We start from the raw sequence: 13,369 nt of genomic DNA, 5'->3' as shown, positions 1-13,369 counted from the left end.
ATAGAAATGTCTTATTCTTGAAGATGATAAATTCCAACAGTAAGTTTCTTTATCAGACATTTCATTATGAAAAAACAGGAGCAATGTAGGTGACCCTACTGATGCTTCCAGAACATCACTTACGAGGGAGCAGGGGACTTTAGCATAACATATAAAAAGACTAACTAACTGTAAAATATACTGGAAAACCTAAGATCTGGAAGCTCTGGGGTAGAGGAAAAGGAGGAAGCCAACACTGCTCAAGCCTGAAAGGGCTGGGTGTCTCCAGGACAGTCTGTAATGGGGTAGGCTGACGCAGGTCTGGCCCTCACCCCTTCTCTCCTGAGAGAGATCCCCCCAAATGAAAATAACAAACTGTGCAGCCTTCCAGGGCATTTGTCTGATGTAACTGTTCCCTCTCAGGCCGGAGTTGACAACTGGGAATGGTGGATGTCAGAGTTAGCCCTTAGGGTGAGAGAGCAGAAGAAAAGGTCCTGAGAAGCTTCAAGTGCAGGGGTGTCTGTGAAGCAGGGTCACCATGGGGAGGAGAGCCCGGAGGAGACGAAGATTAACATTAAAGACGAATGAAACCAATTTCCTGATTTTGTTGTACTTGGCACCTATTCAACGACTAATTGAGAAAGGGGGCTATGTTCTGTAGGAAGTACTGGTGATGCCGGTTTGCATGGTTTAACATGTGTGCTTGCTTCTCCTTTTAACACAACTGACTTAATTACTGAAGAACTATACTATATTTTGAACAGATGAATCCAGCGAAGTTTTTCAAGGGCTACAAAAGCACTAAGACAATGGGAGAAAGAAGCAACATGGGATGGCAGAAGTGAACCTACAAAAATCTAAGTATTTTTCAATATTTTGAAATAAAAATCTTCATACTTAGCTCAAGAAAATGTTGGAAAGAGACAGGCATAAAAACATGGAGAGAAAAATAGGCAATCTGTGCCAAAATCACCTATGCTAAGTACAGGCAATGGCAGAATGAACCATCTATGAAAAAAGTAACACTATCTTTAGGTGTCCATTATTAACAGACATGGAAGTGGCAATATAGTGTGGCTGCATTTGTCTAGGAGTTGTCTAAAGTTTGACAGTGTCTGATTAACAATCAAATGATAATGGTTTCTACCTTTAAGAGAGGTGCTAATTTTAAAAGTGAAGGTGATGCAAATCCACCTACAGAAATATTTAAAATAGAAAGTAAGGGAAGATGGAATCAGGTGGAGAATCTGAGACATTCAGCATTCAAGGGGGCAAAAGATACTGAATGTATCCCAATGGCCTTTGCTAAGATGAAATGTCACTGTGGAAAGGGCGCTGTGCTACAAGACAGAGTGGCATGGCTTCTGGACTAAGTAGAGAACCAAGTGTGCCCCAGACAAAGCACCTCAGGTCCTCATCTGATTGATGGGGTAAGAAGGCGCCCTTCCCACCTCGCGGAAACACTGTGTGCACAGAGGGCCATTAAGGACAACAAGAAGCATGTGCAGCCACAAGAAACACACTAACAGGAGAAGCAACCTCATGAGGTGACTAAGAGCATGCGCACACTGCGAACCCAGCAGAGGACCAGGCAGAAAAGAAAAACCTGTAATGCAACCAAAAATAGGATAAGGAGTGTGGGAGTTAGGGTGGTACTTTACTTAGTATTTTAGCTTCCGCAAGAGTGAAGGAGAAGAGAAGAGGAAGAAAAAGAAAACAGTTCATCGAGGAAACAAGGAGCATTCCTTCCGAGGTGGAACTGCTTTCTAAGGGCTTTCAGGAGCTGTTCAGCAAAAGCTGCATGCTCGAGATCTTGGTTTCTGAATACCGTTGTTTTTGCAAATCCTTCTCACTTCATCTTCACAAAACTCTGACATAAGCAGGGTCACAGATGAGATATTTGTATTACAGATGAGAAAAATGAGGTCCAGAATGTTGAAGTATTTTGTCATAAGCTACAGGATAAGTGTCAAAGTCAACACTTAACAACTCCTCACACCAGTTATGGTTGCTAAGCCTCCAAGTTCTAGAATATGGAGTTCCAATTACCTAGAAAATAAAAAAAAACTGTCCAAGGAAGGTGACATTTCTTGATAAATCCCAGGAAGAGGAGTGTTTAGTGTGTTTGCACAGCATTTCCTCCGTGCAATGGCCTGCAAATGACCTCTTAAACGATCTGTCTGGTGGCTCTGGCAAGGCAACATGACAGGCACATGCCCAGGACAGAGCCCTTCCCACAACCCACCCCAAAATGAAGCAGCTGGATTCCTTATCTTCTCTCTTAAAAACAAACCAATGGAAGTTAGTTTTGCTTCTTCAATGCTATGGCTTCTCATCTTCCTCTGCTTTCAAGTTGGGCCTCTCAAGTTTCTTCTTACATGCACACGAACTTCAGTTCAGCAGCTCTGGATTTCGGACAAGGCACGAGAAACTCCACAGTGCCTTTACTTAGCAGTGTAAGAGAACCCTATGGCTTTTATTCTTTAAGATCTGGTTAGGCTTCAAGTACATTAAGTAGAAATATGAAGGAAAATCAAGGAAAGTGAAGGTCAGGGGTGTTTGGATGGCTCAGTAGGTGGAGCATGCAACTCTTCACCTTGGGGTTCTGAGTTCAAGCCCCACGTTGGATGTAGAGATTACTTAAAAATAAAATAAAACAAAGAGAGAGGGAAAGCCAATCAATTAAAATTACAGCACAACAAAAAGTATCTTGGAGTGTTTCTCCAATCTTAGAATTTGTAAAATTATCTGAGGAGTTTAATAACAATGATGATACTCTGGCTTCACTCCCAGAGATTCTGTATCAAATGTGGGGTGGGACTTGGAATGTGCATTTTTATTTTTTTAAAAGTTTATTTATTTTGAGAGAGAAAAAAAGAATGCATATATGCACAGGGGAGGAGCAGAGAGAGAGAGAGAGAGAGAGAGAGAGAGAGAGAGAATCCCAAGCAGGCTCTGCACTGTCAATGTGGAGCCTGACACAGGGCTCAATCTCATGACCATAAGATCATGACCTGAGCTGAAATAAAGAGTTGGACGCTTAACTGAGTGAGCCACCTAAGCGTCCCATGGAGTGCTCACTTTTAATAAGCTTTCTGGGTAATTCTGTTCCAAACAGTCCATAAACGTGAATAGAAAAACAGTCTTGAAACTTTTTTTTAAGTTTATTTATTTTTGAGAGAGAAAGAGAGGGAGAAAGAGAGAGAGAGAGTGGCAGAGAGAGAGAATCTCAACCAGGCTGATTAGCTCAACCACTGATAGCACAGAGCCTGACATGGGGCTCAAACTCACAAACCATGAAACTAGCCTTTCATGACCTGAGCTGAAATTAAAAGTCGGACACTTAATCGACTGAGCCACCCAGGTGCCCAGTCTTGGAACTCAAGGAGAAAGGCTAGTTAATCAGAGGGACTCATCACAGAGCCACTGCAGCAATGAAATAACAGAGGAGCAAGTGGGCAAAGGGCCACAGATCAGCGCCCAGGGTCCACAGCTCACGCTGACGCTTCCCATTCGGATGATCTGACTGAGCATCCTACCTCAGCATATGCATGTGGCATGACAGAGCTGCTGGAGAGGCACGTGTTTTGGGGTCCGAGATGGGGCTTTTCCATTCCACACGAGATAGAGAAAGCATAGTCAGCACACAAAATAAGGTTGTGTTCACACCACAATTTAAACAGTGAGAAGGAAGCTCTGATACAGTGGGAAGACTTTGGAATCAGAAGTCCATCCCCAACTCTGCCATATGTTGGATGTGTGACAGTCACTTTGCCTGTCTAGCTTCCAAACTCTAATTGGAGGCTACAACCTATCTCAAGGGACAGCTGTCAAGAGTGAATGATCACAACATACCTTAATAAGGCCTTCTGTAAACTGTAATGCATCAAAGATCAGTATGATGATAAAAAACTGGAGGTTACTAAGTTTCTTAAACACTGACTACAAGCTTCTTGTAAGCATCTCACTGAGAAGTTGGCAAGAATGGCAGTTTAAGTGTCACAAAGCCCAGTAGCATGCCAAAAAGAGGTGGGAAACAGCTGACTGGAAAAATCAGGAGAACTCACAGAACATTCCAGAAGAATGCAGGAAAACATCCCTTTATCCAATGGTGGTAGAGGGTAAGGAAGAAAGAAAAGAAGGCTCTGCACTCCAGGGTATAGTTTTATTTTATGCAAACTATCCCTAGCAGACCATAGAGGGTATTCATTACATTTGGGCTAAAGCCACAGTGAGACTCCAGCAACTTCTTTCTCAACTACTGTCCATGTTAGTGATCAGGGACTTCTGCTTCAAGAACACGGTGATCTCACACTGAGAATTCAGACGAGGATTTGGGGTGGCTTCTTCAAAGAAGGCTGGGTCATGAAAAGGGACAGTGGCCTGTTTGCATATCTAGGAATCTGAGGCTCAGCTTAGCTACTTTTGGACCATAACAAGTGCCCTATGAACTTGTCTCCTTTGGAAGGGGGGTTACAGTGAGGGATAGAGGGTGGTATTTTCTGTTGCAGTTCACTTTGAAAAATGCCAATCTTGTTTCAGTTCAATGAAGAGACAAAGAACAGACTCAAACAGAGTGCAAGGGAAAAGCCCAGGGAGGTCTGATGGGGAGGCAGCAGTGGCCAGCCTGGCTAAGGGATGGGGAAGGAGCCAGTTCAAGTTGGGGAGACAAGAGTGAAAACTGGAAAGGAAAGAGGTCAGCTAGAAGTGCTGGTTCCCATAGTCTACCTCCCACCCTGAGCTTGTTGTTTTTGTCAGAAGCTTTACTATGCCATATAGGTGCTCTCTTTAACGTTTATTTATTTTTGGGACAGAGAGAGACAGAGCATGAACGGGGGAGGGGCAGAGAGAGAGGGAGACACAGAATCGGAAACAGGCTCCAGGCTCCGAGACATCAGCCCAGAGCCTGACGCGGGGCTCGAACTCACAGATCGCGAGATCGTGACCTGGACGAAGTCGGATGCTTAACTGACTACGCCACCAGGTGCCCCTAGATGCTCTCTTTAAAAGGAAAAACGTGGGAAGGTTATTTGCTATGCTCAGTTTAGAAACACCTGAATAAAGAGACCTACCAATTAAGATGTCATACCAACTGGTGGGTGGGTCCTTACAATCATAAAAGAAAGCCATCTAGTCACCTTCTGGTCCTATAGGATACATGGCAACATTTATGTGACTAGCATGGCATGGGCAGAGAATTAAAATGATAAGTGAGATGTGTGTGCTAGAGGGCCTCTTAAAAGGAAATACATCCCACATATTAAAAAAGTAGCATCTAGTCTTAAAAGCCATTACCTTAGTACACCATGTACAATTACAGAAAAACAAAGGGAATGAGTATGGAAAACCTAAGCAGGCCAGAGTGGGTGGGGGTAGCAAGAGTCCAAATGCAAACAACGCTAGGAACAAGAAGAATTCTTGTCCACTTTATTTTTAAAAAATGTGTTTATGTATTTTGAGAGAAAGAAAGAGGCAGAGAAGGAGGGAGGGACAGACAGAGAAGGAGACAGAGAATCCCAAGCAGGCTCTGCACTGTCAGCACAGAGTCTGACATGAGGTTCAAACTCACGAACTGTGAGATCACGACCTGAGCTGAAGCTGGACAGTTAACTGACTGAGCGCCCTCAAGGCGCCTCTCTTGTCCACTTTACAGGGGAATTGGATGTAAAAAGAAACTGAGAATGAAAGTATAGTAGTATGAAAAGAATTTGAACATGACTATGAGAAAGTGAGATATGTATTACTACTTAAAAACTTTTTTTTAAAATGTTTATCTTTGAGAGAGATGGAGAGACAGAGCACAAACGGGGGGAGGGCAGAGAAAGAGGGAGACACAGAATCCGAAGCAGGCTTCAGGCTCTGAGCTGTAAGCACAGAGCCTGATGCACGGCTTGAACCCAAAAACTGCAAGATCATGACCTGAGCCGAAGTCGGATGCTTAACCAACTGAGTCACCCAGGCGCCCCAAGATATATATTATTAAGCAGTTATTTCTGGTATCAATTTCCTTATGTGTTAGTTATGTGGTTCCCACCATTAAAGTAAATAGAGTTGAATGTAAAGAAAATAAGAGTATATTTTTTAAAAACTGTTTATTTTTGAGACAGCAAGAATGCGAGCAGGGGAGGGGCAGAGAGAGAGGGGGACAGAGGATCTGAAGCAGGCTCTGCGCTGACAGAAGCAAGCCTGATGTGGGACTCGAGCTCACCAACTTGTAAGGTCATGACCTGAATCAGTTGGACACCCAACTGACTAAGCCACCGAGGCGCCCCAAATATATTTTAAAGATGTTTCAAGAAACAGAAGAATGGAAGTTAAGCAGGGAAGCTATAAGTAATGTTGTACAGAACAAAGTGAATTACCGCTAAAAGTCTAAGGCAGGAAAAATAGCGTTGGCCTAGAGCAGAGACTGAGGAACAGATGACAGACAGCAGACTGGCCTCTGAAATGCCACAGCAACAGGCTCTTTCAAGTTAGCTATCCATGACCTGGGGTGGGCCGGGAGGGCATCTACTGTGTAAACAAAATAATGAAGGAATTTTGTTCAAAGAAAAGGGGAACAAGGAGAAAGGAACTATGATCCCAAGATAGCAGAAACAATGAATCCTATTTATGTGAGAAAGGAGCAAGTCAACTAACTAATAGGGTATATATGTGAAAAGAAGAGGACCCAACAGGTGGCAGAAAGAAAACAAAATTTATTACACCATGTTCTTAATATGTCAGTGACAGTGGAAACTGGGTAAGTTTGGCTGCAGAGAAACAATTTTGAGTATGCAAATGTAACAACTGTATAACTTAGTGTAAAGTTCAAATATGACACTAAATGTGAAACCATCTGAAACTGTCAAATCTATGCATCAGTCAAGCAGCATGGTTACTGGGGACAATGGCCAGGCCTGAGCACCTATAATCCACAGAAACATTTTTAAACCAAGTAGTCTTAATGATCCCCCAGGGAATTCTGGCAAATGTTGCTAACAGTGATATAGCTAACAACTGCTTGACCTGAATTAAAAGCATTTTAGATTTACCTACAACCCCCTTTGCCAGAGGCCATTAAGGAGAAGAGTGATCACCGAAGCAGAAGAGAGAAAAAGCAGAAGCCATAAATAATCTATCAGCTGGGGCACTGGCACCTAAACAATTAATATCTGATTGGGTGGACAAAGCGATCACACACCCCATAGTTGACAATACTCTGTCTTCATGTACCTAACATTTAATTACTTAAACTACAAAATTACCTATTTAAGAATGTAGATGAGTTCCTAGCAGAAAGAAATTTTGGGTCACTTGAGACTCTTGGAAAGTTAATGAGTTGTTGGTTAAAACAAATATTGTGAGTACATAAGGAAGGAAGGAATACAGGTTAAAAATGATTTGCAGAAAGAATTTGAAATGAATGAAAAGGTTACATGGTATTATACATAAAGTAACTTCCTCACTCTATAAACAAATCAGACTGAGAACAAAGGGTGATATGCTACATTAGGATTTATTTGCTGGTGGTTGTTTTTTTTACAGAAATGTGGAAATGTGATCACGTTTTACAAAGTATTAAACAAAGAAAAAGGGGACAAACCAAAACCCAGACTCTTTAAAAAAATGTTTTTTAAAATGTTTACTTAATTTTGAGAGAGAAAGGGAGACAAGAGGATCCCAAGCAGATTCTGGTCTAACAGCAGACAGCCTGATGTGGGGCTCAAAGTCACGAACCATGAGATCATGACCTGAGCCGAAGTCTGCCACTTAATCTTAATGGACTGAGCCACCCAGGTGTCCCCCCAAACCAGACTCTTAACCACAGAGAACAAACAATGGTTATGAGAAGGGGATGGGTGAAAGAGGTGAAGGGGATTAAGAGCACATTCCTCATGATGAACACTGAGTAATGCATAGAATTGATGAATCACTATATTATACCTGAAACTAACAGAACACTGTATATATGAACTAACTGGGATTTTTTAAAAGTATGTGATTGTTTTTACATTCTTCTTGCATATAAAGTTTAGACATCTTCAAGAAGTGAGAGAGGTTAAAAAAAGCCTTTGGATCTGCAAAGTTCATAGAATGTAACAAAAATAATAACTTAGCTTAATCAGCTTTGATTAAAAACTCATTAGCCATGTGCATTTTTCTGTATGTATATCATATGCCAATAAAAAGTAGAAAAAAAAATTACCCCTCATTAGCTGAAATACAAATGAAACTGTCAAAATAAATCCTGAAAACCAAAATGTTTTGACAGGGATTTTAGAAGAATAGAAGAAGACAAAGAAAACATCAGAATAATGCTAATGGATAAGCACATTTCATGAACCCCAAAGATTCCAATAATGCTGGTGCTAGGTTACTGGGACTGAAAAACTGAAAAATGAATCCTCCTAGTGGCTACAGGTACTCTACCTGAAGATGATGTTAGCAAGAAATAATGGTCTTTAAAAAGGGAGAAACATACAGAGAAATAATCCTCTTCTCCAAAACCAGAAAATGAAAGCTTAGTTGTGGAGCCACACCAATGGTAATGCTGGCTTTCTCTCAGCATCCCTGGGCCTGCCTGGGTACATACGGCCCCAGCCCCTCTGCACAGCACTCCCCTCTTCCAGAACCACTTGGCACACTGGGAATTCCACGAGTCCTGGTGGGCGGTGTGGAAACAAGTTTGTTTCTCCTGGCCCTATAAAAAGCAGTGCTCTGGAATGAATTAATATCCCCTACTCCCCTAATAGTCCCACTATAAGGGTGTGCAGATGTCGAGTTTAGTGTGCTGGATACAAACAAGATACCCCCCAAATATAACTGAGTTGCAGACCACATCCACATCATCCAAATCTCTATGGGAAGTAAGACTGCAGGACTTTATCATTTAGCCAGTCTTCTCTTTAATAACACTGTATATCTGGACTGTGTTTCCCACCAGTAACCCAACTGCTACAGCAAATACAAATTTTATTTAGGCTATGTTGACATGACCTAGAGTTCCATCTTTAGCCATAACACACATGGTGAGAGAGAAAAGTTGACCAGCATTTGTTAGTGCTGATAGGATTTTATTCTAGTCTACATAAACACTTACCTCTTTTACGCTATGTGTTACCGCCCATATTAGAAAAACTCTTGACATCACCTGGAAAGAAGTCAGGACAACAGAAGATGGAACAATTCCTGAAAGATATTTTAGGATGGGTAAATAAACATATATTGTACCAAGTTTCAACATGTCATAAATTTTCTGAAACATTCGATTTTAACGTTTAGACATAAAACCATCTTGAGCAACTAAAACTTATCTATATTGGCATATAAACTGTTTTTCAATATTAAAAACTTTTTCCCTCCAAAACGAATACTGCTTTTTTTTTTCAAAACAATATTGTTAATGGCACAGCATACCACAGAATCTAGGTACCTTTCTCAAGCCTGTCAAAATCCCTAACCAAGTGCAATATAGTTTACACTTATCATATAGAGAAAGCAAAACCATTGCTTAACCTCTAAAATTAGACACTGAAAGGTCATTTTACAATATGGGTTTCAAAAATGAACAGGCACCTACGGAAGGGAAACCAACTGTATTTATATCTAATGAATGTTAGCAACTCCTGATATCGTATATACTGTCTATACTGTATTATTAGATACCGAACTAATAGTTATCTTCTATAATTTACTCAAATATTTTGCCAATAAGCATACCAAAATCAAAATTTGTAATCTATATAAGCCATTCCTCCTCACCTTGTTCATTACAGTAAGCATTGGTACAATTATCCTTCCAAAGTCTGAAAGTTGTAACACTGGAATCATCTTGAGTTATTTTAGATAATCATTAGATTCTGCTAAGTTTAGATTTCTTTGGCTTTCCCCTTCAATTCTTACAACTACAACCCCTATAGAAAGACGAGCCACCACCATTACAAAAAAACCCTTGCCTCCTTTAGGTCATCTTAGACCCAGCAATAAGCCAGTATCTGTAAGCCTCATTTTCTTGTTGTAACTTTATCCTGGCAAGGAACTGCCCCTCTAAAATAAAATCCAGAGGGGTGCCTGGGTGGCTCAGTCAGTTGGGCGTCCAACTTCAGCTCAGGTCATGATGTCACGGTTTATGAGTTGGAGTCCTGAGTCAGGCTTTATGCTGATAGCTCAAAGTCTGGAGTCTACTTCGAATTCTGTGTCTCCTTCTTTCTCTACCCCTTCCCCACTTGTGTTCTGTCTCTCTGTTTCTCTCTCAAAAATAAATGAACATTAAAAAAAAATTTTTTTTAATTTAAATAAAATTGGAAACAGAAGTATATGGGTACCCAATCCAGCAGCTCCACTACCCTCACCTCTGCCATTTCTCTCTGGCCTTACTGATAACAACAACTAGACTTACCAACTTTCTGCACCTTTCAAGTTACACGTGGGCCACCCTACACCTGACAGGAACTCTCATCATGGCTGCAGATCCTCCTTTCACTCTAAAACTAACCCATCTTTGGGGCATCTGGGTGGCTCAGTCAGTTGGGCGTTTGACTTCAGCTCAGGTCATGATCTCACAGTTCGTGTTTGAGTCCCACATCAGGCTTTGTGCTGATAGTGCAGAGCCTGCTTGGGATTCTCTGTCTCTCTCTCTCTCTGTCCCTCCACCACTCATGTGCATGCTCTCTCTTTCTCTCTTTCTCTGTCTCAAAAATAAATAAACATTTAAAAAATTAAAATAAAACCAACCCATCTTCATTACATCCACTGGACCATCCCAGACAAATTTTCATTCTTCTAAGCCTTCTAAAACATACTCAGACTTCTGAACATTTATAAAACAAACAACAACTTGCCAAAACTCTGTGTACAAATCGAAGATAAAATTGTCTCTATGGGTGTAGCTATGAAAGGAAATCACTTCACAACTCATTAAGAAAAAGAGATACTATATCCTGTTAGAATGAGTTTCTTGGAGAAGATTTGGGCTTTGGAGAGGAATGATTTAGTTTCCAAAAGCAAGTTACATGGACATGTCAACAATGCTTGCCATATAAAGATGCTCAATAAATCTTTGTAGAATGAATGAAAAAAAAATAAAGGTATGGACTTGTAGCCCAATAGATAGAGTCTAGTAATAAACCCTCACATTTATGATTCTTGATTTTCAACAAGTATGCCAAGACAATTCAGTGGAAAAATAACTGTCTTTTCAATAAATGGTGCTGGGACAACTGGACAAAAAATAAAAAATATAAATAAAAAATAAAAACAAAAAATAAAGTTAGAACACTTCCTTATACCATATAGAAAGAAATTAACTCAAAATGGATCAAGACCTAAATGTAGGAGTTAAAACTATAAAACTCTTAGAGGAAAAAAAGAAATGTGAATCTTTGTGATCTTGGATTAGACAATGGTTTATTAGCTATGACACTAAAAGCACAAGAAAAAATAAATAAATCAGATTTCATCAAAATTATGTGTGCTTCAAAGGATACCAACAAGAAAGTGAAAAGAGAACCCACAGAATGGAGAAAATATCCATGAATTGTATATAATGAAGGACTTATATCCAAAATAAAGAATTCTTACAATTCAACAATAAGAGAACCCAGTTAAAAAATGGGCAAAGAATTTGAATAGATATTTCTCCAAAGAAGATATGCAAGTGGATAATAAAGACATGAGAAGATGCTCAAATCATTACTCAACAGAGAAATGCAAGTCAAAATCATAATGAGATATACTTTGCTAGGTTGGTTATAATCATCAGATACATTATTACAGAGAATCGCAAATGTTGACAAGGATGTGGTGATATTGGAACCCTCACACATCGATGATAGGATTATAAGCTGGTGTAGCTACTCTGGAGAATGAACAGTGTGCCGGTACCTCAAAATGTTAAATATGGAATTACCATATGACTCATCAGTTCTACTCCTAGGTCTGTATATACCCAAGAAAAATAAAAAAATTGCTCACACAAACACCTGCAAAGAATGTTCATAGTGGTATTCATACTGGCTTCAAATCGGAAACAATAAAAATGTCCAACAACAGATGAATGGATAAATAGAATGTGGTAGAGCTATACAACGGAATATTAGAAATAAAGTAAATAAAAGTAAAACATAATGAATAATAAATAAAAAGAAATGAACCACTGATACATACTGTAATATTGATGAACTTTGAATACATGCTGAATGAAAAAGCCAGTGGATAAAAGACCACATGTTACATGATTCGGTTTATATGAAAAGTCCAGAACAGACAAACTATAGAGACAGAAAGTAAATTAGTGGTTACCTGGGGCTAGAAGGTTAGGAAGGGAACTGGGAATGACTGCTAATGGGTATTGGATTTCTTTTGGCGGTAATGAAAATGTTCTAAAATTGACTGTGGTAAGAGTTTGCACAACTGTGTGAATTCTGAATTGTATACTCTAAGTGGGGAAATTGTATATGTGAATTATTATATGAATAAAGCTTTTATAAAAAAGTTAATGTGTGAATTAACTACAAAGCCTGGTGATATATGTAATACTGCTAAAGAAGTTAGTCAAATATTAAGTGAATATACTTAGCCAGATTATATTATAGTTTACATTACCAGAAAAATTAAAGATCCATAATCAAAGGCTTTCCTAAGTGAGTTATTAAGCATTTACTACTTAAGGAAAGACCACCAGTATTTCTAGTTTTTTTTTAACTCAAAGACTAGCTCATCACATAAAAATATTATTTTCTCTTTCATTTCTGCTCTTTCTTCTTTTGCCAATGAAACAATGGGCTAAGACTGCTAATGGTCTGAAAAGTGCTTCAGGGTTGTTGCTGTATTTTAGTGGGAATCAAGAAGTTCAGGATCTGGAACTCAGATTTCCAAGTTCAAAAACCTAATTTTATCCCATTCGTGAGCAAAAATCAGGCTCTGGGAGACTGATTCAAGACTAATCAAATTCATAAGAGTCTAGTTAATAAACCAAAATGTCACTTTATTTACTTATAAGAGACGCACAGCCTTTGTAATAACTGAATGGTTGGGATTTCAGAGACCCTCATCTGGGGGCACTTTTTTCCTGCTGTCGAAATCAGAACGCTTATTAGTAAATGCAACTTCAACAGAGGGATCTGGTTGCCGTGAGGAGTGAATACTGAAATTCAGTAGGACCTGGGTATAATTAATTACCCCTTCTTTACTATAGAGTTCTTTTTCCTAGAGAATACAAAGATTTATACAGTTATATAGGTCTTCCCTTTGAAAATGCTAATCAAAAATTGTGATTGTTTTTCTTAAAAGTAAGTTTTAATAACCAAAAACATTTATTCCTTAGGTAATAAATGTTCCTGGTAAACATTTCCTACCAGTCTTTACTTCTAAGTGTATTTTTATTATTTTATTAAAAAATTTAATGTTT

General features: G+C 39.5%; 1 protein-coding gene across 2 annotated transcripts in view; it reads right to left on the bottom strand.

Moving 5' to 3' along the window:
- The window catches only part of HACD2 (3-hydroxyacyl-CoA dehydratase 2), a 105,381-nt gene that overhangs the window by 26,082 nt on the left and 65,930 nt on the right, over window positions 1-13,369 (bottom strand). For both annotated transcript variants that reach the window (XM_086675235.1, XM_086675234.1), the window contains exon 4: window positions 9,062-9,150. In XM_086675235.1, the coding sequence (XP_086531361.1) occupies window positions 9,062-9,150 (89 nt within the window). The remainder of the gene's footprint in view (window positions 1-9,061; window positions 9,151-13,369) is intronic.

This window comes from Puma concolor, chromosome C2 (assembly GCF_028749965.1).
Source record: "Puma concolor isolate L17-30 chromosome C2, mPumCon1.1.hap2, whole genome shotgun sequence".
NCBI classification, from domain to species: domain Eukaryota; kingdom Metazoa; phylum Chordata; class Mammalia; order Carnivora; family Felidae; genus Puma; species Puma concolor.
The sequence above is the reverse complement of the archived record's forward strand: the minus strand, read 5'-3'. Positions and strand labels throughout refer to the sequence as shown.